Source organism: Coregonus clupeaformis, chromosome 11 (genome assembly GCF_020615455.1).
Source record: "Coregonus clupeaformis isolate EN_2021a chromosome 11, ASM2061545v1, whole genome shotgun sequence".
Classification (NCBI taxonomy): Eukaryota; Metazoa; Chordata; class Actinopteri; order Salmoniformes; family Salmonidae; genus Coregonus; species Coregonus clupeaformis.
In genome coordinates this window covers 2,972,146-2,997,261 of record NC_059202.1, presented here as the reverse complement: position 1 = coordinate 2,997,261, position 25,116 = coordinate 2,972,146, and the positions used below count along the sequence as shown (strand labels likewise).

Sequence of the window (25,116 nt, the reverse complement as noted above, 5' to 3'; positions counted from 1 at the left end):
AACGTTTCAATGATGAAATAACCCACTGTAATTTCTACGCAGTCTATCTGGTTTTAGTCATTAAAGTTTAAACTGAAGCAGTAAAAAAAAAAAAAAAAAAAAAAAAAGAATTGGATCATTCTTTCTCACCATGAGTCCCCCGTGGACGCCGCTGCCCCTCAGGTTGGGGGCGTACTCCGCCAGGTCTACTGATCTCAGCCACTCCATTACTCTGTGATTGGTCCACTGGGAGATCTCTGCTGGTGTGATGTTGTTCTGACCAATCAGGAGACAGAGAAAATAATGTTTATCAACAGAACAAATGACTGAGCGACAGGATTTGATAACACTTGTGTAGCTTGAAGAAGTGGAGAACGACAAAAAGGGGACGGTACAGTAACTATAGAAAGGGTGGACTGTATAAGGAGGTTTGACTGGTTCAGAGTTCAAAGTGCCACCATGGCGCATCGATAAGAATGCAGATGAAACGAGATGACGCAGGAATCCAAATAGTGGGGTTTTATTGCACACAAACACATGAGCACATGGGGTAGGTAACAACACATCTGCCACGCAGATCCTCAACACGGGGGCCCCTCAGAGGTGCGTGCTCAGTCCCCTCCTGTACTCCCTGTTCACCCATGACTGCATGGCCAGGCACGACTCCAACACCATCATTAAGTTTGCTGACGACACAACAGTGGTAGGCCTGATCACCGACAACGATGAGACAGCCTATAGAGAGGAGGTCAGAGACCTGGCCGTGTGGTGCCAGGATAACAACCTCTCCCTCAACATGATCAAGACAATGGAGATGATTGTGGACTACAGGGGGGAAAAAAAGAGGACTGAGCACGCCCCCATTCTCATCGACAGGGCTGTAGTGGAACAGGTTGAGAGCTTCAAGTTCCTTGGTGTCCACATCACCAACGAACTATCATGGTCCAAACACACCAAGACAGTCGTGAAGAGGGCACGACAAAGCCTATTCCCCCTCAGGAGACTGAAAAGATTTGGCATGGGTCCTCAGATCCTCAAAAAGTTCTACAGCTGCACCATCGAGAGCATCCTGACTGGTTGCATCACCGCCTGGTATGGCAACTGCTCGGCCTCCGACCGCAAGGCACTACAGAGGGTAGTGCGTACGGCCCAGTACATCACTGGGGCCAAGCTTCCTGCCATCCAGGACCTCTATACAAGACAGTGTCAAAATTGTCAAAGACTCCAGCCACCCTAGTCATAGACTGTTCTCTCTGCTACCGCACGGCAAGCGGTACCGGAGCGCCAAGTCTAGGTCCAAAAGGCTTCTCAACAGCTTCTACCCCCAAGCCATAAGACTCCTGAACAGCTAATCATTGCTACCCGGACTATTTGCACTGCCCCCCCACCCCCTCTTTTACGCTGCTGCTACTCTGTTTATTATTTATGCATAGTCACTTTAACTTTACCCACATGTACATATTACCTCAATTACCTCGACTAGCCGGTGCCCCCGCACATTGACTCTGCACCCCCCCCTCCCCTTGTATATAGCCTCCCTACTGTTATTTTATTTTACTGCTGCTCTTTAGTTATTTGCTTAAATTTTTTTTACTTAACACTTTAAAAAAAAAAAAAAAAAAAAAATGCATTGTTGGTTAAGGGCTTGTAAGTAAGCATTTCACTGTAATGTCTACACCTGTTGTATTCGGCGCATGTGGCACATTTTTTTGGATTTGATTTGATTTAAAGGATGCAGGATAATGTTGTGGATTGGTCGCATTTTGAAGCTTGGTGGTTTCGGGCACAGCGTCAGCATCTCTTGAGGTTCTGGATGCAGTTTTCCTTCTGGTCATTGGTCATCTGGCTGAAGTGTGCACATCTACTAATGAGGTGATCAGCAGAATAGCAGTGTGCACATGTGGGTATACGGGGTGATGATGGCTGACCAGTCTGGTATGGAAGATTTAGTGCCTTGGATGGACCTGCGAGGGGAGTGATGGTGTTGCCCTGAGTGACGCTGTTGACCTGACGCTGTTGACCTGACGCTGTTCTGTGTCTAGGCAGGCACCTCTGCCTGGAGCCAGGTGGCAAAGTCTGGTAGGTTGTAGGATATAGCACCTGTGTTGGATATACAGATGAAATGCTTGAATTCGCTAAACTGCTCAGTGGGGAGTTTCTCCAACAGGAGCTCAACATGTTTATTGTCCATCACGCACAACATGGAAAGGAAAAAACAAGTTGGCTGCCCCATTCATTCACCAACAGTAATAAGGAATACTGGAGGGAGAAACTGCTGCTTAAATAGTCAAGGGTGCTAATGAGCAAAGTGAAGACTGGTGAGGTGAGTGGCAAGTGAGGGACATGGCCAGAGGTTATGGGTGAGGACATGAGCCTTCACAACAGTAACAGTAGCATTGACAAGTGTTCATGAATGCCTGGAACCAGGGTTGTGTTCATTAGGGCACACACCAGAAAACGATTTAAAACATTTGCAACAGAAAGCAAAAATAAGCCCTGTTTCAGTCCGTTTTCTTTGGTTTGTTGCCTAATGAAAACTACCAGTGGTCCAGTGGCCCTACCTCATCGGAGGGCCGTCGGCGCAGGCAGTTGGGCTCGTAGTTGTTGAGGCGCAGCACCTGAATGGCTCTCTTGATGCTGAGGTGGTGGAGCACACTGCCCACCTTCAGAGACAGTAGGTCATCCTGACAGAGGACACACAGGAACAAGAAATGTTAACAAGAGTAATATGTCAGGTCAGACGGAAAAAGCTGTCAGGAGTTAGTGATGAGTTTTCATTGCGCAAAGAAAAAACAACCACCCAGCAGGTAAGGTCATATAATCTGATGAGATTCTACTTGATTGTCTTGACCGAAGTAATATCAAAATAACCGTTTTTTTTCAATCGCTTTGGTGCCATTTTCACAAGTATGCGGTGAATCTTCAAAACTCTTAGTACAAAATGCCAAACTGGTAACACTTGTAACGCAGCGAGTCTTATGTTCAAAATATAGGTTTTTCTGTGAAATACCATGAGAAGATTGATTTAATCACTGAAACACAACAATTTTCTCAATTTAGTTGTTTTAACGAGTTAATCCAATAACAAAAAAATAAAAGATACATCTTTGAAAATTGCCCTTTGAATGTAATATGCTACAGTACTGCAACTTATAGTATATTACACTGTTTTCACTGTAGGCAATACACTTGCACTACCCATCAAAATTGACTGAAAATATAACTTCCATAATTTCTATCCCATGTGTGATCAAACGTGTGGTCTTTAAAGACATCTTTCACAATCATTGATGCAATTTTTTTTTATGTATTGTTCAGATACACTGAGTGTACAAAACATTAAGAACACCTTCCTCATGAGATGTCCTTTGGGTGGTGGACCATTCTTGATACAAATGGGAAACTGTTGAGTGTGAAAACCCAGCAGTGTTGCAGTTCTTGACACAAAACGGTGCGCCTGACACCTACTACCATACACCGTTCAAAAGGCACTTAAATCTTTTGTCTTGCCCATTCACCCTCTGAATGGCATGCATACAGTATCCATGTTTCAATTGTCTCAAGGCTTAAAAATCCTTCTTTAACTTGTCTCCTCCCCTTCATCTACACTGATTGAAGTGGATTTAACAAGTGACATCAATAAGGGATTATAGCTTTCACCTGGATTCACCTGGTCAGTCTATGTCATGGAAAGAGCAGGTGTTCATAATGTTTTGTACACTTAGTGTATAATTGCAACATAGGTGTACTGTAACACATTAAACAAATGAAAGGAATGAAAGAAACATAACGTTTAGCAGGCACTAGTTTGCATCAAGCACTCTAACGCTACTCTCGGCCATAGGTTCTCATCGACATTGCAGTCAATGTCCACATTGTTCATTCACCTGGGGAAAAACCTTTTGGCATGGCGAATCCAAGCCTGACATTGGTCTGGATTGATGTCATCGCATGCCTCACCCATGGCCTGGAGGAGGGTCGCCCGCTAATAGGGATGGCAATCATACACCTTCTACCTGGATTGTAATCATGCATTGTACACTGCTCAAAAAAATAAAGGGAACACTTAAACAACACAATGTAACTCCAAGTCAATCACACTTCTGTGAAATCAAACTGTCCACTTAGGAAGCAACACTGATTGACAATACATTTCACATGCTGTTGTGCAAATGGAATAGACAACAGGTGGAAATTATAGGCAATTAGCAAGACAATAAAGGACTGGTTTTGCAGTTGGTGACCACAGACCACTTCTCAGTTCCTATGCTTCCTGGCTGATGTTTTGGTCACTTTTGAATGCTGGCGGTGCTTTCACTCTAGTGGTAGCATGAGACGGAGTCTACAACCCACACAAGTGGCTCAGGTAGTGCAGCTCATCCAGGATGGCACATCAATGCGAGCTGTGGCAAGAAGGTTTGCTGTGTCTGTCAGCGTAGTGTCCAGAGCATGGAGGCGCTACCAGGAGACAGGCCAGTACATCAGGAGACGTGGAGGAGGCCGTAGGAGGGCAACAACCCAGCAGCAGGACTGCTACCTCCGCCTTTGTGCAAGGAGGAGTAGGAGGAGTACTGCCAGAGCCCTGCAAAATGACCTCCAGCAGGCCACAAATGTGCATGTGTCTGCTCAAACGGTCAGAAACAGACTCCATGAGGGTGGTATGAGGGCCCGACGTCCACAGGTGGGGGTTGTGCTTACAGCCCAACACCGTGCAGGATGTTTGGCATTTGCCAGAGAACACCAAGATTGGCAAATTCGCCACTGGCGCCCTGTGCTCTTCACAGATGAAAGCAGGTTCACAATGAGCACATGTGACAGACGTGACAGAGTCTGGAGACGCCGTGGAGAACGTTCTGCTGCCTGCAACATCCTCCAGCATGACCGGTTTGGCGGTGGGTCAGTCATGGTGTGGGGTGGCATTTGTTTGGGGGGCCGCACAGCCCTCCATGTGCTCGCCAGAGGTAGCCTGACTGCCATTAGGTACCGAGATGAGATCCTCAGACCCCTTGTGAGACCATATGCTGGTGCGGTTGGCCCTGGGTTCCTCCTAATGCAAGACAATGCTAGACCTCATGTGGCTGGAGTGTGTCAGCAGTTCCTGCAAGAGGAAGGCATTGATGCTATGGACCGCCCGTTCCCCAGACCTGAATCGAATTGAGCACATCTGGGACATCATGTCTCGCTCCATCCACCAACGCCACGTTGCACCACAGACTGTCCAGGAGTTGGCGGATGCTTTAGTCCAGGTCTGGGAGGAGATCCCTCAGGAGACCATCCGCCACCTCATCAGGAGCAAGCCCAGGCGTTGTAGGGAGGTCATACAGGCACGTGGAGGCCACACACACTACTGAGCCTCATTTTGACTTGTTTTAAGGACATTACATCAAAGTTGGATCAGCCTGTAGTGTGGTTTTCCACTTTAATTTTGAGGGTGACTCCAAATACAGACCTCCATGGGTTGATACATTTGATTTCCATTGATAATTTTTGTGTGATTTTGTTGTCAGCACATTCAACTATGTAAAGAAAAAAGTATTTAATATGATTATTTAATTGATTCAGCTCTAGGATGTGTTATTTTAGTGTTCCCTTTATTTTTTTGAGCAGTGTATTTTACAGTATTGTACTTATGATTCCCATGCGAAAGCATATGGACTCACTGTTGTCCCTTTGGATAAAACCATCTCCTAAGTAAATGGCATATTTTACAGTATTAAAGTACTGTATTGGCCAATTACATTTGAGTAAAGCAGTGTAAACCCCCCCATCAAAAACACCTCAGCAACTCAATTTTGGATTGATGTTTACTGTATAGGGGATGCATTTGTTACATAAAGATCTTGTTGATATCAGATTTCTTTAAACCAGCAAAATCATAATAGTCATCATCATAATAGTACATTACAGTATATATATATATATATATATATATATATATATATATATATATATATATATACACACACACACACACACAGTGGGGAGAACAAGTATTTGATACACTGCTGATTTTGCAGGTTTTCCTACTTACAAAGCATGTAGAGGTCTGTAATTTTTATCATAGGTACACTTCAACTGTGAGAGACGGAATCTAAAACAAAAATCCAGAAAATCACATTGTATGATTTTTAAGTAATTAATTTGCATTTTATTGCATGACATAAGTATTTGATACATCAGAAAAGCAGAACTTAATATTTGGTACAGAAACCTTTGTTTGCAATTACAGAGATCATACGTTTCCTGTAGTTCTTGACCAGGTTTGCACACACTGCAGCAGGGATTTTGGCCCACTCCTCCATACAGACCTTCTCCAGATCCTTCAGGTTTTGGGGCTGTCGCTGGGCAATACGGACTTTCAGCTCCCTCCAAAGATTGTCTATTGGGTTCAGGTCTGGAGACTGGCTAGGCCACTCCAGGACCTTGAGATGCTTATTACGGAGCCACTCCTTAGTTGCCCTGGCTGTGTGTTTCGGGTCGTTGTCATGCTGGAAGACCCAGCCACGACCCATCTTCAATGGTCTTACTGAGGGAAGGAGGTTGTTGGCCAAGATCTCGCGATACATGGCCCCATCCATCCTCCCCTCAATATGGTGCAGACGTCCTGTCCCCTTTGCAGAAAAGCATCCCCAAAGAATGATGTTTCCACCTCCATGCTTCATGGTTGGGATGGTGTTCTGTTCTTGGGGTTGTACTCATCCTTCTTCTTCCTCCAAACACGGCGAGTGGAGATTAGACCAAAAAGCTCTATTTTTGTCTCATCAGACCACATGACCTTCTCCCATTCCTCCTCTGGATCATCCAGATGGTCATTGGCAAACTTCAGACGGGCCTGGACATGCGCTGGCTTGAGCAGGGGGACCTTGCGTGCGCTGCAGGATTTTAATCCATGCCGGCGTAGTGTGTTACTAATGGTTTTCTTTGAGACTGTGGTCCCAGCTCTCTTCAGGTCATTGACCAGGTCCTGCCGTGTAGTTCTGGGCTGATCCCTCACCTTCCTCATGATCATTGATGCCCCACGAGGTGAGATCTTGCATGGAGCCCCAGACCGAGGGTGATTGACCGTCGTCTTGAACTTCTTCCATTTTCTAATAATTGCGCCAACAGTTGTTGCCTTCTCACCAAGCTGCTTGCCTATTGTCCTGTAGCCCATCCCAGCCTTGTGCAGGTCTACAATTTTATCCCTGATGTCTTTACACAGCTCTCTGGTCTTGGCCATTGTGGAGAGGTTGGAGTCTGTTTGATTGTGTGTGTGGACAGGTGTCTTTTATACAGGTAACGAGTTCAAAAAGGTGCAGTTAATACAGGTAATGAGTGGAGAACAGGAGGGCTTCTTAAAGAAAAACTAACATGTCTGTGAGAGCCGGAATTCTTACTGGTTGGTAGGTGATCAAATACTTATGTCATGCAATAAAATGCAAATTAATTATTTAGAAATCATACAATGTGATTTTCTGTCTCTCACAGTTGAAGTGTACCTATTATAGAAATTACAGACCTCTACATGCTTTGTAAGTAGGAAAACCTGCAAAATCGGCAGTGTATCAAATACAGTGGGGGAAAAAAAATATTTAGTCAGCCACCAATTGTGCAAGTTCTCCCACTTAAAAATATGAGAGGCCTGTAATTTTCATCATAGGTACACGTCAACTATGACAAACAAATTGAGAAAAATAAATCCAGAAAATCACATTGTAGGATTTTTAATGAATTTATTTGCAAATTATGGTGGAAAATAAGTATTTGGTCACCTACAAACAAGCAAGATTTCTGGCTCTCACAGACCTGTAATTTCTTCTTTAAGAGGCTCCTCTGTCCTCCACTCGTTACCTGTATTAATGGCACCTGTTTGAACTTGTTATCAGTATAAAAGACACCTGTCCACAACCTCAAACAGTCACACTCCAAACTCCACTATGGCCAAGACCAAAGAGCTGTCAAAGGACACTAGAAACAAAATTGTAGACCTGCACCAGGCTGGGAAGACTGAATCTGCAATAGGTAAGCAGCTTGGTTTGAAGAAATCAACTGTGGGAGCAATTATCAGGAAATGGAAGACATACAAGACCACTGATAATCTCCCTCGATCTGGGGCTCCACGCAAGATCTCACCCCGTGGGGTCAAAATGATCACAAGAACGGTGAGCAAAAATCCCAGAACCACACGGGGGGACCTAGTGAATGACCTGCAGAGAGCTGGGACCAAAGTAACAAAGCCTACCATCAGTAACACACTACGCCGCCAGGGACTCAAATCCTGCAGTGCCAGACATGTCCCCCTGCTTAAGCCAGTACATGTCCAGGCCCGTCTGAAGTTTGCCAGAGTGCATTTGGATGATCCAGAAGAGGATTGGAGAATGTCATATGGTCAGATGAAACCAAAATATAACTTTTTGGTAAAAACTCAACTCATCGTGTTTGGAGGACAAATAATGCTGAGTTGCATTCAAAGAACACCATACCTACTGTGAAGCATGGGGGTGGAAACATCATGCTTTGGGGCTGTTTTTCTGCAAGGGACCAGGACGACTGATCCGTGTAAAGGAAAGAATGAATGGGGCCATGTATCGTGAGATTTTGAGTGAAAACCTCCTTCCATCAGCAAGGGCATTGAAGATGAAACGTGGCTGGGTCTTTCAGCATGACAATGATCCCAAACACACCGCCCGGGCAACGAAGGAGTGGCTTCGTAAGAAGCATTTCAAGGACCTGCAGTGGCCTAGCCAGTCTCCAGATCTCAACCCCATAGAAAATCTTTGGAGGGAGTTGAAAGTCCGTGTTGCCCAGCGACAGCCCAAAACATCACTGCTCTAGAGGAGATCTGCATGGAGGAATGTGCCAAAATACCAGCAACAGTGTGTGAAAACCTTGTGAAGACTTACAGAAAACGTTTGACCTGTGTCATTGCCAACAAAGGGTATATAACAAAGTATTGAGAAACGTTTGTTATTGACCAAATACTTATTTTCCACCATAATTTGCAAATAAATTCATTAAAAATCCTACAATGTGATTTTCTGGAGAAAAAAAAATCTCATTTTGTCTGTCATAGTTGACGTGTACCTATGATGAAAATTGCAGGCCTCTCTCATCTTTTTAAGTGGGAGAACTTGCACAATAGGTGGCTGACTAAATACTTTTTTCCCCCACTGTACTTGTTCTCCCCACTGTATGTATGTATGTATGTGTGTGTATTATATATATACACACACACACACACACACACACACACACACACACACACTGAACAAAAATATAAATGCAACATGCAACAAAGATTTTACTGTTACAGTTCATATAAGGAAATCAGTTAATAGAAATACATTAATTAGGCCCAAATCTATGGATTTCACATGACTGGGCAGGGACGCAGCCTGGGAGGGCATAGGCATGGTTACACGTGGTCTGTGGTTGTGAGACCGGTTAAACATATTGCTAAATTCTCTAAAACGACATTGGAGGCGACTTAACTTGAAATTCTCTGGCAATAGCTCTGGAGGACATTCCTGCAGTCAGCAAGCCAATTGCACGCTCCCTCAAAACTTGAGCCATCTGTGGCATTGTGTTGTGTGACAAAACTACACATTTTAGAGTGGCCTTTTATTGTCCCCAGCACAAGGTGCACCTAGGTAATGAGAATGCTGTTTAATCAGCTTCTTGATATGCCACACCTGTCAGGTGGATGGATTATCTTGGCAAAGGAGAAATGCTCACTAACAGGTATGTAAACAAATTTATGCACAGAATTTGAGAGAAATAAGCTTTATTGTGCGTATAAAAAATGTCTGTGATCTTTTATTTCAGCTCATGAAACATGGGACCAACACTTCACATGCATGCGTTTATATTTTTGTTCAGTATAGTTGGCTATCTAGCTAAGTGGTTAGCTTCTTCCAAAATCAAATTTGGCTTGGTAACAGCCGAGAATCCCCTCCTGGATCAAGAGCTTTACTGTCTAATATTTGTTTTGTGCGTGCAGCAAACGGTGTAGCATTTTTAAGTGACCTGCATACTTGTATAGTTTAGGTCAGAGACTATAAAATGTTCACACTGCACTCATTAGCATTTAGTTAGCATTCTTGATGGGATTTTACATGTACCTATTAGCATTGCTAACCTTTGGATTACAGCGCGCCTCAGTTGTTTGAAAACACCGCCCCTTGTGTTCAGTGACAGTATTACCAAATATCCCAGTATGGCACAAGGTCGGTATGAATGTATGACAATTTGGATACCGCCCAAGCCTAATATGTTTACCAAGTGGTTTAGTTATTATAAATTAAAGGTGAAAGGTTTAATATGCAGAAATCATTCAGCCATTTCCTGGTTGCAAAAATTCTAATAGTTTGCCTAATTTCAGTTTGTGACAAAACAAGAAATGTATAGTGTAGAGAATCATTGTACCATCTAAAACGCTGTGAAATACCTTTTTAATAACTAAAAATATTGTCAATTCAGCTGTTTGAAGCTGGTGTACAAAACCAAAAGTAGAAGACGCAAAAACGAAACTTAAGGGAAGCATAGAAACAGCTCACATAGAACAGATCTACCACATCTTAGACTTTCGTTCAATGAGAAGAATGGATCTATAACTGACATTTATATGCGGATTTGGTCAGGTCGCCCAAAAAGTTACATATTACAGCTTTAAGAGCAGTCAGATTAAATAATAGCTAAATGTATTTTCACAAATGAGAAGACAATCATATCAAAAGTAATGTGAGCATTGCGAAAAGTAATGACTTTATATGAATTGCAATGTGAAACATGTATTTCTAGATGAAACAATGATTAAGTTTGGTGAAAAAGTGACAGTTTGATGATCTGTTTTGAGTTTTATATTAAGCGTTGTAAAAATGTACCACATACTTGTGAAAATTGAACGAAAGCAATTGAAAAAAACGAATTGTAGTGTGGTGCATGGCTAGTGTTTTTGTGAGCCGTCTTATATCAAGCCATTGTGTAGTGATTGTGTCCATACAGGGTGAGACGAGGCCTTCTCCAGTGTTACTAATCCATGCTGTACAGTCTGTTCAGCCTAATGTGAACTAGCAGTGTGATCATTAGGCCCAGAGCCATACGGTATATATCTCTATCTTTGGCTCTGATCAGACCCATCCATGCATGGCCTGAGGACAGGAATGTTCGTGTGTGTGTGACACTCACTACTGTCATGTAGTGCAGCATGCGGCCGTCCACCCTCCCCTCATCAAACTGGGTCTTATACTGAGGCAGGCCAATGTCATCCAGCCACCCTGAGGAAGGAGACGAGAGAAGGGGAGAGGAGGCGAGAGAGAGGGCGAGGAAGGGTGAGGGGGTAAGAGGGGATCTGCCAACCTGCCAGTCAATTTCGCCATTAGAAATCAAACAATCAAACTTGCATTTTGAGAGCACTTGAATCAAATGTATAACTAGTTAACTAGATTACAATTCATTCGAAATGCCCACCATATCATTTAGACAACATGACATGACGTAAGGCATAGTGAAACCCCAGTATAAAACCTTGACTCCCATTCATCTACTCACTGGTCACCCAGTTGTAGTCCAGTTTGCCCTTGTTGTCGTCCTCCTCAGATCCCAGAGCCTGCAGGGCCAGTTGGAGCTTCTTCCTGTGCAGCAGGTGTTTGATGCCCAGCTCCTAAACACACACACACAGATAACAACCACCCAGAGTCAGTGTATTATACCCCACACCCCCAGGCCAGAACAGAGACACAGTTAGCTTGACAACAAGGATTATTTCCATCCATTTGATGAACTGCTTTCAACAGCTTACCAAGTACAGTATGTTTTGCCAGAGTGGCTACATAGTTCAAACATTCAAAATAAAGTGCTGTGAATATTTGATGGCATGTATGGAATCTGAACATGAAATCTGATGCTGAGATGCACCATGCTTCAACAATTCTGCCATAATATAGAATACTTTTATATGAATGAATGAATTACACTGAGTATACAAAACATTAAGAACACCTGCTCTTTCCATGACATAGACTGACCAGGTGAATGCAGGTGAAAGCTATGATCCCTTATTGATGTCACTTGTTAAATCCAATTCAATCAGTGTAGATGAAGGGGAGGAGACAGGTTAATGAAGGATTTATAAGCCTTGAGACATGGATTGTGCATGTGTGCCATTCAGAGGGTGAATGGGCAAGACAGAAGATTAAAGTGCCTTTGAACAGGGTATGGTAGTAGGTGCCAGGCGCACCGGTCTGTGTCAAGAACTGCAACGCTCCTAAGTTTTTCACGCTCAACAGTTTCCCGTGTGTTTCAAGATTGGTCCACCACCCAAAGGACATCGAGCCAACTTGAGACAACTGTGGGAAGCATTGGAGTCAACATGGGCCAGCATCCCTGTCGAACACTTTCGACACCTTGTAGAGTCCATGCCCCAACGAACTGAGGCTGTTGAGGGCAAAAGGGGGGACAACTAAATATTAGAAAGGAGTTCCTAATGTTTTGTACACTCAGTGTATATTGAAAATACTGTGATTGAAGAAAAATAGTTCAGAGATTCAATTATTTAATCACTTTCTTCCTGGTTTTAGTTGTTTAGTCTAAGTTCAGACTGGAGTATTCTTTTAATACTCTAACTTTTTACTCAAACACCCGCGATCCATTCAAAATGTCCCACGACTCAAATTTGGGTTCTGACCAACCAGTTGAGAATTGCTGCCTTACAGGATTATTTGTCCGATTTTTAAGGCCCTTAATGTACGGTACAATAATACATAGACTCTGGCTTTGACTTCACCTATAGGTGTTTTAAACCAGGGTTGCGTCAACTCTGAGTCTAATGGGGCGAAAATGCCTCAGGGGATCAATAACAAATGACATCTGGCTGTACTGCAGTGTCCAGGTGTTTTTTAGTTTCATTTAACCTTTATTCATACAGGTTAGTCTCATTGAGATACAATCTCTCCTGCTCAGTACTCACCCTTTCTAGGTCCTGCTGTGAGGCCTGCAGCAGAGTCTGTCCAGAAGAGATCCACATGTGGGCCATATTCAGATAGAGCCCCAGTCCCTGCTCCTGCAGCCAGTCACACACCTGCTCCTTGGACCAGCGGGCAAACGGGGTGTCCAGGTCACTACAAGCGAGATAATTAGGACACACTGGCTTATATTTCTGAATGACTTGAACATTGTAGTGCGCAACACCCAACTAGTTTAGACTTAACTTCCTTATCATCATTCTTCTAGGGGAGTGCACTGCGCACACTAACTTTTCGCTTCTCATTAATTCAAGGTGAGTCCACATGCACACTAACTTGTTGGGTGATTGCTGTAGGTCACGGGACCAGCCCAGTCTGGGACCAGCTGTGGCTCGGACTCCGCCTCTCTTGAACTCAACCGGCTCTGATAGGTTGTCATCCAGGTTGAACGTTGTGGACTGACTTCTCCTCAGCCTTAAAAGGAAAAAAACGATACATAAATTAAGTCTAGTCATGGTTGAAAGTTGTGCACTTATGACTCCAAACTAATGGTAGTGGTGGGGTTACCACTGCTGAAAGCTATTTTTAATAAAATAATACATCCCCATGTTTCTGTTTCTTATATTGCAAGCTTAATTGATCAGGCTCTTCAAAAGTCTGATATATTTCAGAGTGCTAAATCAGATTAAGATTAACCAGGGTTGTATTCATTAGCGCACACCATAGCTAATTGTTTTGCAACAGAAAACGAAAACAAGCATTTTGTATTGGACAAGTTCAAGTAGTCGCTCCCTTTCAGTTAGTTTCTTTCTGTTTGGTGCATCATGAATATGACCCAGGCATCCCAAACTCAATCTTGATGTCTTAGGCCAGTGTCATCAAGAGTTCTGTACCAATCATCTTTAACACTCACTTTCCAAAGAGCGCCTTGATTCCCCTGGACTTCTTCTTGCCCTCGGGAGAGGTATTGGAGGTCACACTGGTCAGTGTGTTGGTGCTGTCGCTGATGGCTGACCTCTGGGGTAGCCCGGCCAGGTCCAGATGGTCAGTATCCCCCTCTCGCTCGGTCTCAGCTGTACAAACAGGACATCAGCAATGACCACAGGGCATCAGCACCGCCATACTACCATGGTGACTGAGGTGACAGCCATGGGGTGCGTCCAAAATTGCACCCTATTTCCTGTGTAGCGCACTACTTTTGTCCAGGGCTCTGGTTAGTAGTACACCATATAGGGAATAGGGTGCCATTTCAGACAAAACCATGCACAGATATCTGCTTCCCAGGGCAAGAGGCTGTGACGAAGAAACACCCTAAAGCCAGCCACATGACAACTCCCAGACAGCGAGATCATGGGGATGGTATCAACACTAATACCCTGACAGTCTGGTCTGTTATAACCCCCTAGAGTTGATTGACGCACCCGCACCCGTGTTTTTAATCCCCATAAAAATCTGTCTGTTTAAACTAGAGATTTGCATGGGCTACGTCTCAATCAATCGCATCCGTCGATGTCAGCCTTCCGCACCTGCGGTGTAAAGTGGCAGAGCTACAGCGCTGTTTGTCAGACCAGGAGACATGTCACAAAAACGTCTGTAGCGTCCGATAGGGCTGTGACAGTTATGGAATTTCGAGTAACAGTTATTTGTCAGGCAAATGTCCACGGTCACTGGAATAACCATTCAAATAGCAAAATTAAGGCACTCTGATTTTCTCCTCTACTCTCCATAATAATAGATTCCTCGACTCCTTGCCTGTCGACTCCCATTTCTGGGTGTCGAGCGTCGATTCCGCAAGGAACTGTTACTCGAAATTCCGCAAGGAATCAACTCCTCGACTCCTAAGATTCAGTATTTTTGCAAAGGAGATAACTACAGTGGATATAAAAAGTCTACACACCCCTGTTAAAATGCCAGGTTTTTGTGATGTAAAAGAATGAGACAAAGATAAATCATGTCAGAACTTTTTCCACCTTTAATGTGACCTATAACATGAACAATTCAATTGAGAAACAAACTGAAATATTTGAGAAAAAAAATAAAATAATAACTCACAATAACCTGGTTGCATAAGTGTGCACACCCTTAAACTAATACTTTGTTGAAGCACCTTTTGATTTTATTACAGCACTCAGTCTTTTGGTTAGGAGTCTATTAGCATGGCACATCTTGACGTGGCAATATTTGCCCACTCTTTGCAAAAGCGCTCCAAATCTGTCCGATTGCGAGGACATCTCCTGTGCACAGCCCTCTTCAGATCACCCCAGAGATGTTCAATTGGATTCAGGTCTGGGCTCTGGCTGGGCCATTCCAAAACGTTAATCTTCTTCTGGTGAAGCCATGCTTTTGTGGATTTGGATGTGTGCTTTGGGTCGTTGTCGTGCTGAAAGGTGAACTTCCTCTTCATCTTCAGCTTTCTAACGGACGCCTGAAGGTTTTGTGCCAAAATTGCCTGGTATTTGGAACTGTTCATAATTCCCTCCACCCTGACTAAGGCCCCGGTTCCAGCTGAAGAAAAACAGCCCCAAAGCATGATGCTGCCACCACCATGCTTCACTGTGGGTATGGTGTTCAGTGTTGTTTTTGCACCAAACATACCTTTTGGAATTATGGCCAAAAAGTTCAACCTTGGTTTCATCAGACCATAACACATTTTCCCACGTGCTTTTGGGGGACTTGATGTTTGTTTTTGCAAACTTCAGCCGGGCTTGGATGTTTTTCTTTGTAAGAAAAGGCTTCCGTCTTGCCACCCTACCCCATAGCCCATTCATATGAAGAATACGGGAGATTGTTGTCACATGTAGCACACAGCCTGTACTTGCCAGAAATTCCTGCAGTTCCTTTAATGTTGCTGTAGGCCTCTTGGAAGCCTCCCTGACCAGTTTTCTTCTCGTGTTTTCATACATTTTGGAGGGACGTCCAGTTCTTGGTAATGTCTCTGTTGTGCCATATTTTCTCCACTTGATGATGACTGTCTTCACTGTGTTCCATGGTATATGTAATGCTTTGGAAATTATTTTGTACCCTTCTCCTGACTGATATCTTTCAACAATGAGATCCCTCTGATGCCTTGGAAGCTCTCTGCGGACCATGGCTTTTGCTCTGAGATGCAACTAAGAAAATGTCAGGAAAATCCTACTAGAACAGCTGAACTTTATTTGTGATTAATCAGAGTCACTTTAAATGATGGCAGGTGTGTAATTACTTATATTTAACATGAGTTTGAATGTGATTGGTTAATTCTGAACACAGCCACATCCCCAGTTATAAGAGGGTGTGCACACTTATACAACCAGGTTATTGTAAGGTTTTTATTTTCCCTCCTGAGATGTGTGCAAACCTGGTGGCCAACTACAAGAAACGTCTGACCTCTGATTGCCAACAAGGGTTTTGCCACCAAGTACTAAGTCATGTTTTGCAGAGGGGTCAAATACTTATTTCCCTCATTAAAATGCAAATCAATTTATAACATTCTTGACATGCGTTTTTCTGGATTTTTTTGTTGTTATTCTGTCTCTCACTGTTCAAATAAACCTACCATTACAATTATAGACTGATCATTTCTTTGTCAGTGGGCAAACGTACAAAATCAGCAGGGGATCAAATACTTTTTTCCCTCACTGTATATCCACTGTAGTTGCCATTGGCTACTTTCGAGAATACAGACTCTTGCTCATTTTACAGCAAACAAAGAGTGAGCGAGGGAGGGAGAGAGAGGGGAGGGGCAGAGCCAGTCATAGGTAGGCATGTTGACCACCAGGCATACAGTCAGAACCGTGCATCGGTAATCAAAAGATTTATAGGCTATCGCAATGCTGTATCTCAATTTGTTGGCTTGCAATGTCTCGCGCAAGTTCACTAAAGTAGGGGCTATCAATGAGTAGGCTGAGCGATTCTACACACATCGCCAAACGTTTCAGTGTAATTAGGCCTAAATGTGCAGTAAAAGGTAGTGTGCCTATAGTTTATTTAATGAAACCCTGGATGGCTGTTGATGTCCTAGGTCAGGGCTCTCCAACCCTGTTCATGGAGAGCTACCTTCCTGTAGGTTTTCACTCCAACCCCAGTTGTAACTAACCTGATTCAGTTTATCAACCAGCTAATTATTGAATCAGATGTGCTAGATTAGGGTTGGAGTGAAAACCTACAGGATTGTAGAGCTCTGTCCTAGGTAATAAATAGATTGCAAAGCAGGGCATACCCGCTAAACTTTTTGGGTGTAAAATAGCTCAGCCTACTCATTGATAGCCCCTACTTTAGTGAACTTGTGCGAGACATTGCAAGCCAAGAAGTTGAGAAATACAGCATTGCGTCTTCTGATTACCAATGCACGGTTCTGACTGTCTGCCTATTGGCAGACATGCCTACCTATACCTGGCTGTGCCCCTCCCATCTCTCTGTCTCCCTCACTAGCTCGCTCTTTCTTTGCTGTGAAAAATGAGAGAGTTTGTGTTCTCGAAGTAGACTAGGGCAAATAGTTTCCTCTTTTGCAAAAATACTCAATCTTAGGAGTCGATTCCTAACGGAATCTAAGCTTGACGGGCAAGGAATTTATTATTTTGGAGTCGACGCCCAACCACTATCACGCAGTTGCAGCAGTGCAGCTCACCAAGAATGATATTTGGTAGTTAATTTCAGCAGAGATTATGGCTTTTAGCATCGTTTTCGTATCTTTGTAAACCGGATAAAATGTATAGCCAGAGCACTATGCATACTAGGCTACAGATACAGATCATGCTAACGTTATAGCATCAAAGGGAGCATGTTGAAGGAGATGGAGTCAAGGATTAAAAACGATTGTTTATAATAGTCAGTAAATTTACACTACTGCTATTGGGTATACGGAATATATTTCCTTAAAAATAAAGTTGATCAATATTTTCTAAAATATTGGTCTGCACTCTATGGAAAGATGAGGCTCTGGCGAACACGATGGTGCTCTTCGTTTTGTTCTACGACCCCCACAAGACCCACGGGACTCGTCTGAATGTAATCCGGTACCGGTTTAAAACAATTTATGGAAGTATGGAAGTCGTTTTGTGTCCCCTCCTCAAAAAGGGGTTAAATATTTTATATTCCTGAGCTTTCTTATATCTCCTAGATATAGAACAGACACTCAAAAACCTTATTCCTTATGATTTATTTGTGCCATTTATGAATGTTATTCAATGTGTTTATTTGGGCTATAGCACTAAAGGCCAAATTCAAAATTTTATCGAAGACTTAAAAAAAAGAAAAGAAATATATATATATATATATATATATATATATATATATATATATATATATATATATATATATATATATATATATAGAGTGCTTTTCTTTTAGTTGTAGGCCTTACATAATTCAAAGACTAGTTATGCACTGGTGTAAAGACAAAACAGGACTGAAATGTATACAATTCACATTTCATTATTAGACTTAAACAGAGGGTAATTCGCGCAAACACACATTCCTAAATGAGACTCACTGAGCTGAACGTGTTACATGGGAGAGTGAGGTGGTCTAACTTTAGAAACAACAGTCAGGATCTGACCGTGTTTAGAGGGTTTAAGGAAAAGGCTATTTTTATATTTAGCTGTAGTCAGGAACATCAGGAAAAGTGAACAGCGGATAAACTAATACAAGTCAAAACATCTCAAGAAGAACATCATATTTTTTGAAAGAAAGGAACTTCAAGAAGAAACTGTATAGGGGGGCATCATTGCAGATTAAATCAACTGGTCATAAGACCCAGATATGGTTTGGTGTGAGGGGAGAAATAGAAAAGAGCACATATACATGCAGAGTTTGCAGACGCACAGAACAAACATACAAAACGCTGTCTCAGTATTTTTTTATATATATAATTTTTTGTACTTTTTAGCCCCAATTTCGTGATATCCACTTGGTAGTTACATTGTCCCATCGCTGCAACTCCCGTACGGACTCGGGAGAGGAGAAGGTCGAGAGCCATGCTTCCTCTGAAACACGACCCCGCCAAGCCGCACTGCTTCTTGACACACTGCTCCCTTAACCCGGAAGCCAGACGCACCAATGTGTCGGAGGAAACACCGTACAGCTGGCGACCCAAGTCAGCGCGCATGCGCCTGGCCGCCACAAGGAGTCGCTAGAGCGCGATGGGACAAGGACATCCCAGCTGGTCAAACCCTCCCCTAACTCGGACGACGCTGGGCCAATTGTGCGCCGCCTCATGGGTCTCCTGGTCGAGGCCGGCTGCGACACAGCCCGGGATCGAACACGGATCTGTAGTGACGCCTCTAGCACTGCGATGCAGTGCCTTAGACCGATGCGCCACTCGGGATGAGTCTCTCAGCTTTAATGCTATCCAGCAGTGGTGCTCGTAAAAAGCAGTTTGGCGAGGAACAACCGCTGGTAACATGGGTGTGGTTGTATACAAGGAAGTCTAGTGTAGCTACTGTAGAATTATATACTAAACTGACGCCCACAATAGCAGCCACGACAGTGCTTTGCCATGGGTTCATGGTGGCCTGAGAGTAACCTCTATTCAAATGTCTAAAGTCTAGAGTGGAAATTCAAACCCTTTCTTCTCTATGCATGAACTCCTAAATTACATCAAAATCATCATGTTTCATTAAGTCTTGGAATAAAGAGGTCACCACCAAGATTTATAAGACTTGAGTGAATCATGATTTCTGAAATTGTATTATAGAGAACAGAAATTCCTACCCTTACTTTCCATCAACACGTCACAAGCATGCTTATGGAATACGTCTTGGAATATAGAAGTCACCTTCAACTCATATTCCATATAGAGTGGGCACCCAAGAGAGTTCAAAACCTACAATGTATTTCTAAGTATTGGGAGAATCATGATTTCTGAAATTGAATTACAAAGGACCCTTCAGTTTACACAACACGTTTGTGAGTTAGGTGAAAGTAGAAAGTCAACAGTTGGTTGAGGTTGAGAAGTTGGTTGAGCGGGTTTGGGAAGGAAGGGGGTGGGGGGAATGTTATGTCAGGGGTCATATCCAGTAGTGGTCATTCCTCCAGAGGCCATACTGCAGCCCTGCCTTGCCCTGAGGACATAATGGCTCCATTATTCTGAACCTAGCATTGGGGCACACGCAATCTGGCTGCGGTCTTCACAATGCGTTACACAAAGCACAAAAAGAGGCCAAAGGTTACCGATGGGAAAAAACAACAGGGGAGATTCATAATATGATGGTAGGGGCAGGAGACAGATAAGACACATATATAACACACACACACACACACACATACATACATACATACATACATACATACATACATACATACATACAAAGCACACACACTAGGCTACTAGACTACATTTTCATAATCAGACAGGGAGAACAATTTATGGGACTAGTAATTATGGTGTATGTATGTATTTTAACTATGGGTGTGGTTTGGGGAACATAGAAAAACAACTAAAAGCTACATCGAAAAACCAAGCTCTTTGGAAAGAACCGCTCAGTCTTCAGCATTAAAACAAAGAACGTGCAGAGCCGGTGTGGTACCACTCCCCTGCATGTCAGATATGACTCCCTGTGTAAACCCTTTCCATAGTTTCTCCCACTTGCCTTTCTACCCCTCTAATTTCCTTACTGTCTGAATTAAGTGTCAGAAACATGTGTGGTCCGAATTTATTGACACCCTTGATAAAGATGAGCAATGACTGTATAAAATAAATAATTCAAATACTGGGCTATATTCTATGCTCCAACAAATGTGGAAATTACATTATTCTATACTAATACAATTGCTCAGAGAAAGAAATGTTGTTGTGTATATATACTGTATATATATTTAAAAACAAAGAATAACACAAAGACTACAATATCCCTAATTATACATGTCAAACTGGTCAAAATGCACAACATACCACACCATACAAGTCAAAATAGCCCAAAAGAAGCAAAATAACTGTCAGAAACCATTGAGTAGCAGTGTTATATCTGGGCCCGTATTTAAAAAGCATCTCAGAGTAAGAGTGCAGATCTAGGATCAGTTTTGCCTTTAAGATAATAATGAACACGATTATATGGACAGGCAGGACCTGATCCTCAGTCGTTTGTGAATATGGGACCTGTTCCCAAAAAGCTTCCACCTGAGACCCACAGCCCATTCACGCACACTAGGCCATCCATTCAGCCTCTCTTACCCAGGTTAGGGGCGCTGGCTGTCCTCTTGCCCCCCTTGATCTTGAAGAAGCCTCGGCCGAAGGAGGAGCGAGCCTTCTTGGTACCAAAGCTGTCGTCCTCCGGGCGAGATGAAGAGGGAGACTTTGGCGGGCGCTCGCTGATCTTACTGATCTCCTCCACAGCCTTATTCTGAACAGTAGCAAAATACAGAGTTGACACGTCAATTTGACATTTTAGTCATTTAGCGGACGCTCTTATCCAGAGTGACTTACAATCAGTGCATTCAACTAAGGTACAGTAGGTAAAAAACAAACACATATCACAGTCATTGCAAGTAAAAACCTCTATCTGCAAAATCAGTTCACACAATGCCAGAACCATGTCACATCACACACATGCAGTAATAAATAAAACAATTTGTAGGAAATTGCATTTGAAAATAACTGACAGTGCAGAGTTGGCTTTAAGTGAAAAGGGTGATTGATCAATTTCAATTCAACATGATAAAAGGCAATCAAACGCATGCAATGAAACCAAGATGACACGTGCACACACACACTAGCCTTACTGAGGATGCTAACCTTCAGAAGGAGGAATAGATTGTCAGCCTTCTAACAAGACGGATGAGGCCAAGGAGGAAAATAATGTAAATGATAAAGAGAGGATAAGCAAAGAATGAAGTGTCTGACCCCGAAATATGGAAAAAAGACTGTTGAGAATAGACTCACTCACCTCTGTTGGCTTTTCTTTAATCACCAATGTAATCTGGCACAGATGATGATATGGGATTTAGTGTTAATGATGAAATTCAATGATGACTTTAGAACTGAGGGATGATGACTGCCCCTTCAAGGGAATTCAGAAATATCTTTACCTTTTCGCTGTTGCTGACATACAAGTTATCCTGACTCCCTGACTTTGGGATATCCAGGGTCCTGAAATGACAAAGCTCAACACAATGAATACTACAACACTTGGACCTGGTCAATGTGCCAAAGTGGTGTGGTCAATGTACGGTACTGAACCACTGGCAGGAAGGAATTCTGACAGAAAGCAGAAGCTTGAAGCAAAAGGATGACATGCTGTGAGCTGCCTGCTGCATGCTACACTGTGGGACACCTTGTGGGACACCTGGTCAAACCTGGGAGGGGAGGCTATAGATATTTGTCATAGGAAGCCTTATTTTTCAGTCAAGCTGATGTAGACACCCTTGTGGGACACCTTGGACCTTGTGGTGTCCAAATGTCATCAATTATGCCCCATTTACCACGCTAAGGCAAGATGAGGCATGATATCTTGCCTAGGTATTGACCTTTTCCTTAGCCCGGTCTCATTTCAGGAGGTAGGTTTACACACCATTCACAACATCTCTCTTTCCTAGTCAGCTCACTTTGCTCAGGGACAAACTAACTTTGTTCATCAACAGGAGTGTATTAGTGCACACAGTAGCTTTTATTGGAGAAATTCACGTAGGTCCGTTCCCGTTTTGTCCCGTTTGGTTCCTAGTAAAAAGAAAAACAGCACTGGACAGACACACAAAACCAAACACTAATGTTGTGCTGGAAGAAATGTGGGAATTGTCCCACAGGTTTAGCCGAAGCCCATTTCAAAGACTATAAATAAACATCTCGTTCAGCTCACCTCTCAGGTTCAGCTTGGTCAAGCTCTGGCCCCCTCTGTAGATCGCAGGCTGACAGGACTGTAGGGCTGGGTGTGGGTGAAGACACTTCAGTAGCTCCATAGTGCGTCTCCAGCTACGCATTGAAGGAGAGGGCCATCAACCTCATATGTTACGTTTCTCTGTCGTGTCAAGGTGTTTTCACGATTTAGTAGATTAAGGGTAACGAGCAGTCAAGACAATGGTGCTTGTCATAATTCAAACAGACAACCATCCAAAGTGTCACTGCAAAGTTACCTTGAATGTTATCAGACTAATTTGACAAAGTGACTCAACACCTGGTTCAGAAGTGTGAAATCTAAATCACAGCATGTGTCATTATTGGCTGTTTCATTGGCTGGAGGACATCTGAAGGCTTTTTGAAAAGGTCTAATGCGGATGACACATTCATTCATAGAAATATAATTTGTTCCTGTGATCTGAGGGCCTTGGCCTGTTATAGTCAATCTATAAATCATCATGTAATCCTGTACCTCGTCTGGGCTCTTCCCTGCTACTTCCTCGACTCCGGCTAGCGCGTGCCTCTCCGACTCCAGGGCAACCGGGGTGGTCGTCGTTGACATCATGGAGAGGGAGTTGTCGCTGTTACTCTCGTCACTCTCACCATCTTTGGTTTTGTCTGGAATTGAAGATGAAAGAGTTATTTTGAGCAGTCAGATTTTTATGTAGCCTAGGAGAGAGTTCAGAGTTGGGCATTCTATTAGAGTCCACTGTCAGAAATGTGAAGCTTTGAAGTTGACATTTTTTTACATATTGACCTTAAGAACACTTCTATCTGCTCTTACAAATCACTTCTGTATCATTACTTAAACTGAAACTGACTGATCATTCACAGGGTCAGCATTGTTTGCAGTTACTTCTTTGATCTTAGACACATAAACCTAATGAACACAAGTGTTTCTCTCAGAGATAAAACAATGTGATAGAACATGGTTTAAGAAATAGAACATTGTTTCTCGAACCTTTCTTCTCTTGCACTGACATCACCATGTCCTGGACCTTCTTGTAGTGCAGCAGCGACTGCCTCAGCTCCTCAATCTTACGATCCTACAGGTGCAGAGGGGTCACATAAAGGTCAAAGGTCAAGCCAGGTCACAAGGTACAGAGAGTTTATTTTCCTTATTTTTAGGGGCACAGAGGTTCGGAGAGGTTGTAACCTCTTCTTTGGCCTGTCACATTAAACTTGACAAGACAAACTATCCGAGAGTAATGAGATGGGGTGGGGGGGGGTCAACTGTAGTTCACTGTACCTTCTCCTCATTGGCTGCCATCAGTGACTCCACCGCTTTTTTCATTCTCTGCACTTCCACATCTGGAGGGTAAAGAACAGGATTTCAGCCAGAGAATATATAGCAGTCAACAGGGTCAACTCTGGGCAAAGGTATGTCTGGGGTCCCCTGACTGACTCATCCATAGTGATCTATGGTACAACAGTATATCTCTATTCAGAGTGGGGTCTCTGTCTGCAACAGTACTATCTAAACAGACAGGGATAGCTCCTGAGGGACATTTTGGCTCCCTGTCCATGTAGTCTAACCACTTCCTAGTCTCACAGTGAGATAAGCACCACATCTAACACAGTTGAGGGAACCTTGAGGTGGATGATTTGGACTTGGTGGGTACAGCCATATCAATGTGCTGTTCTATAGCCGTCACAATAAAGACATGATGAGAGGAGACATTGTGAAGAGGACAAGGATGATTATGAGGGTTAGCAGACAGCATGCTGGGTGTTGATGGAGGGAGCAAGTGGTGAGAGTGGGGTACGGAAAGGGTGAGGAGGAGAGGCCTGTGTTAAAAGGAGGTGATTATTGTTGGTTGTAGGAGAAAGCAGGAGGATGACAGCACAGAATGAACAGTGAGCTGGCATCCATGACATGACAGGTGGCAGAAAGGGACGTTTTTGACATGTAGACAGGAAATCATCTTATAGACACTCCCCTACGTGTTTATTTGGACAGTAATTTGCTCCAGGGGCATGGTACTAATATGGCTGACCCTGTAAAACAACACATCACTGCACCCATCAGTGACTATAAAACATGTTTTATTATTGTACCTAGTGCCTCCCTTTTTGAAGGTATCATAAGTATTTGGACAAATTCACTTATAGTGTATAACATTTAGTCAAAAGTTTAGTATTTGGTCCCATATTCCTAGCACGCAATGACTAAATTAAGCTTGTGAATCTACAAACTTGTTGGATGAATTTGCAGTTTGTTTCGGTTGTGATATTTATGCCTCTGTCATCTTCTCACTCATCAGTATTCACGATTCATTCATGACTATCCGTAATCATGGTAGCATCCACATTAAATGTAGAAGTGTTCAGGTACATATTCTATTCTTATTTACAATAAAAGTGACTCCAAAATGACACAATACATTA

General features: G+C 43.1%; 1 protein-coding gene across 11 annotated transcripts in view; it reads right to left on the bottom strand.

Moving 5' to 3' along the window:
* LOC121576993 (liprin-beta-1) overlaps positions 1 to 25,116 on the bottom strand; it is an 86,215-nt gene that overhangs the window by 1,833 nt on the left and 59,266 nt on the right. For 9 of the 11 annotated variants that reach the window (XM_041890652.2, XM_041890654.2, XM_041890655.2 and 6 more), the window contains 15 exons: positions 23,978 to 24,039; positions 23,690 to 23,774; positions 23,201 to 23,346; positions 22,691 to 22,803; positions 21,924 to 21,984; positions 21,782 to 21,814; positions 21,631 to 21,660; positions 21,070 to 21,238; positions 13,834 to 13,993; positions 13,257 to 13,394; positions 12,926 to 13,076; positions 11,509 to 11,620; positions 11,146 to 11,234; positions 2,541 to 2,663; positions 130 to 255 (listed from right to left, as the gene is read on the bottom strand). In XM_041890652.2, the coding sequence (XP_041746586.1) occupies positions 130 to 255; positions 2,541 to 2,663; positions 11,146 to 11,234; positions 11,509 to 11,620; positions 12,926 to 13,076; positions 13,257 to 13,394; positions 13,834 to 13,993; positions 21,070 to 21,238; positions 21,631 to 21,660; positions 21,782 to 21,814; positions 21,924 to 21,984; positions 22,691 to 22,803; positions 23,201 to 23,346; positions 23,690 to 23,774; positions 23,978 to 24,039 (1,598 nt within the window). The remainder of the gene's footprint in view (positions 1 to 129; positions 256 to 2,540; positions 2,664 to 11,145; positions 11,235 to 11,508; positions 11,621 to 12,925; positions 13,077 to 13,256; positions 13,395 to 13,833; positions 13,994 to 21,069; positions 21,239 to 21,630; positions 21,661 to 21,781; positions 21,815 to 21,923; positions 21,985 to 22,690; positions 22,804 to 23,200; positions 23,347 to 23,689; positions 23,775 to 23,977; positions 24,040 to 25,116) is intronic. The other 2 variants (XM_041890653.2, XM_041890657.2) reach the window with 2 other exon arrangements.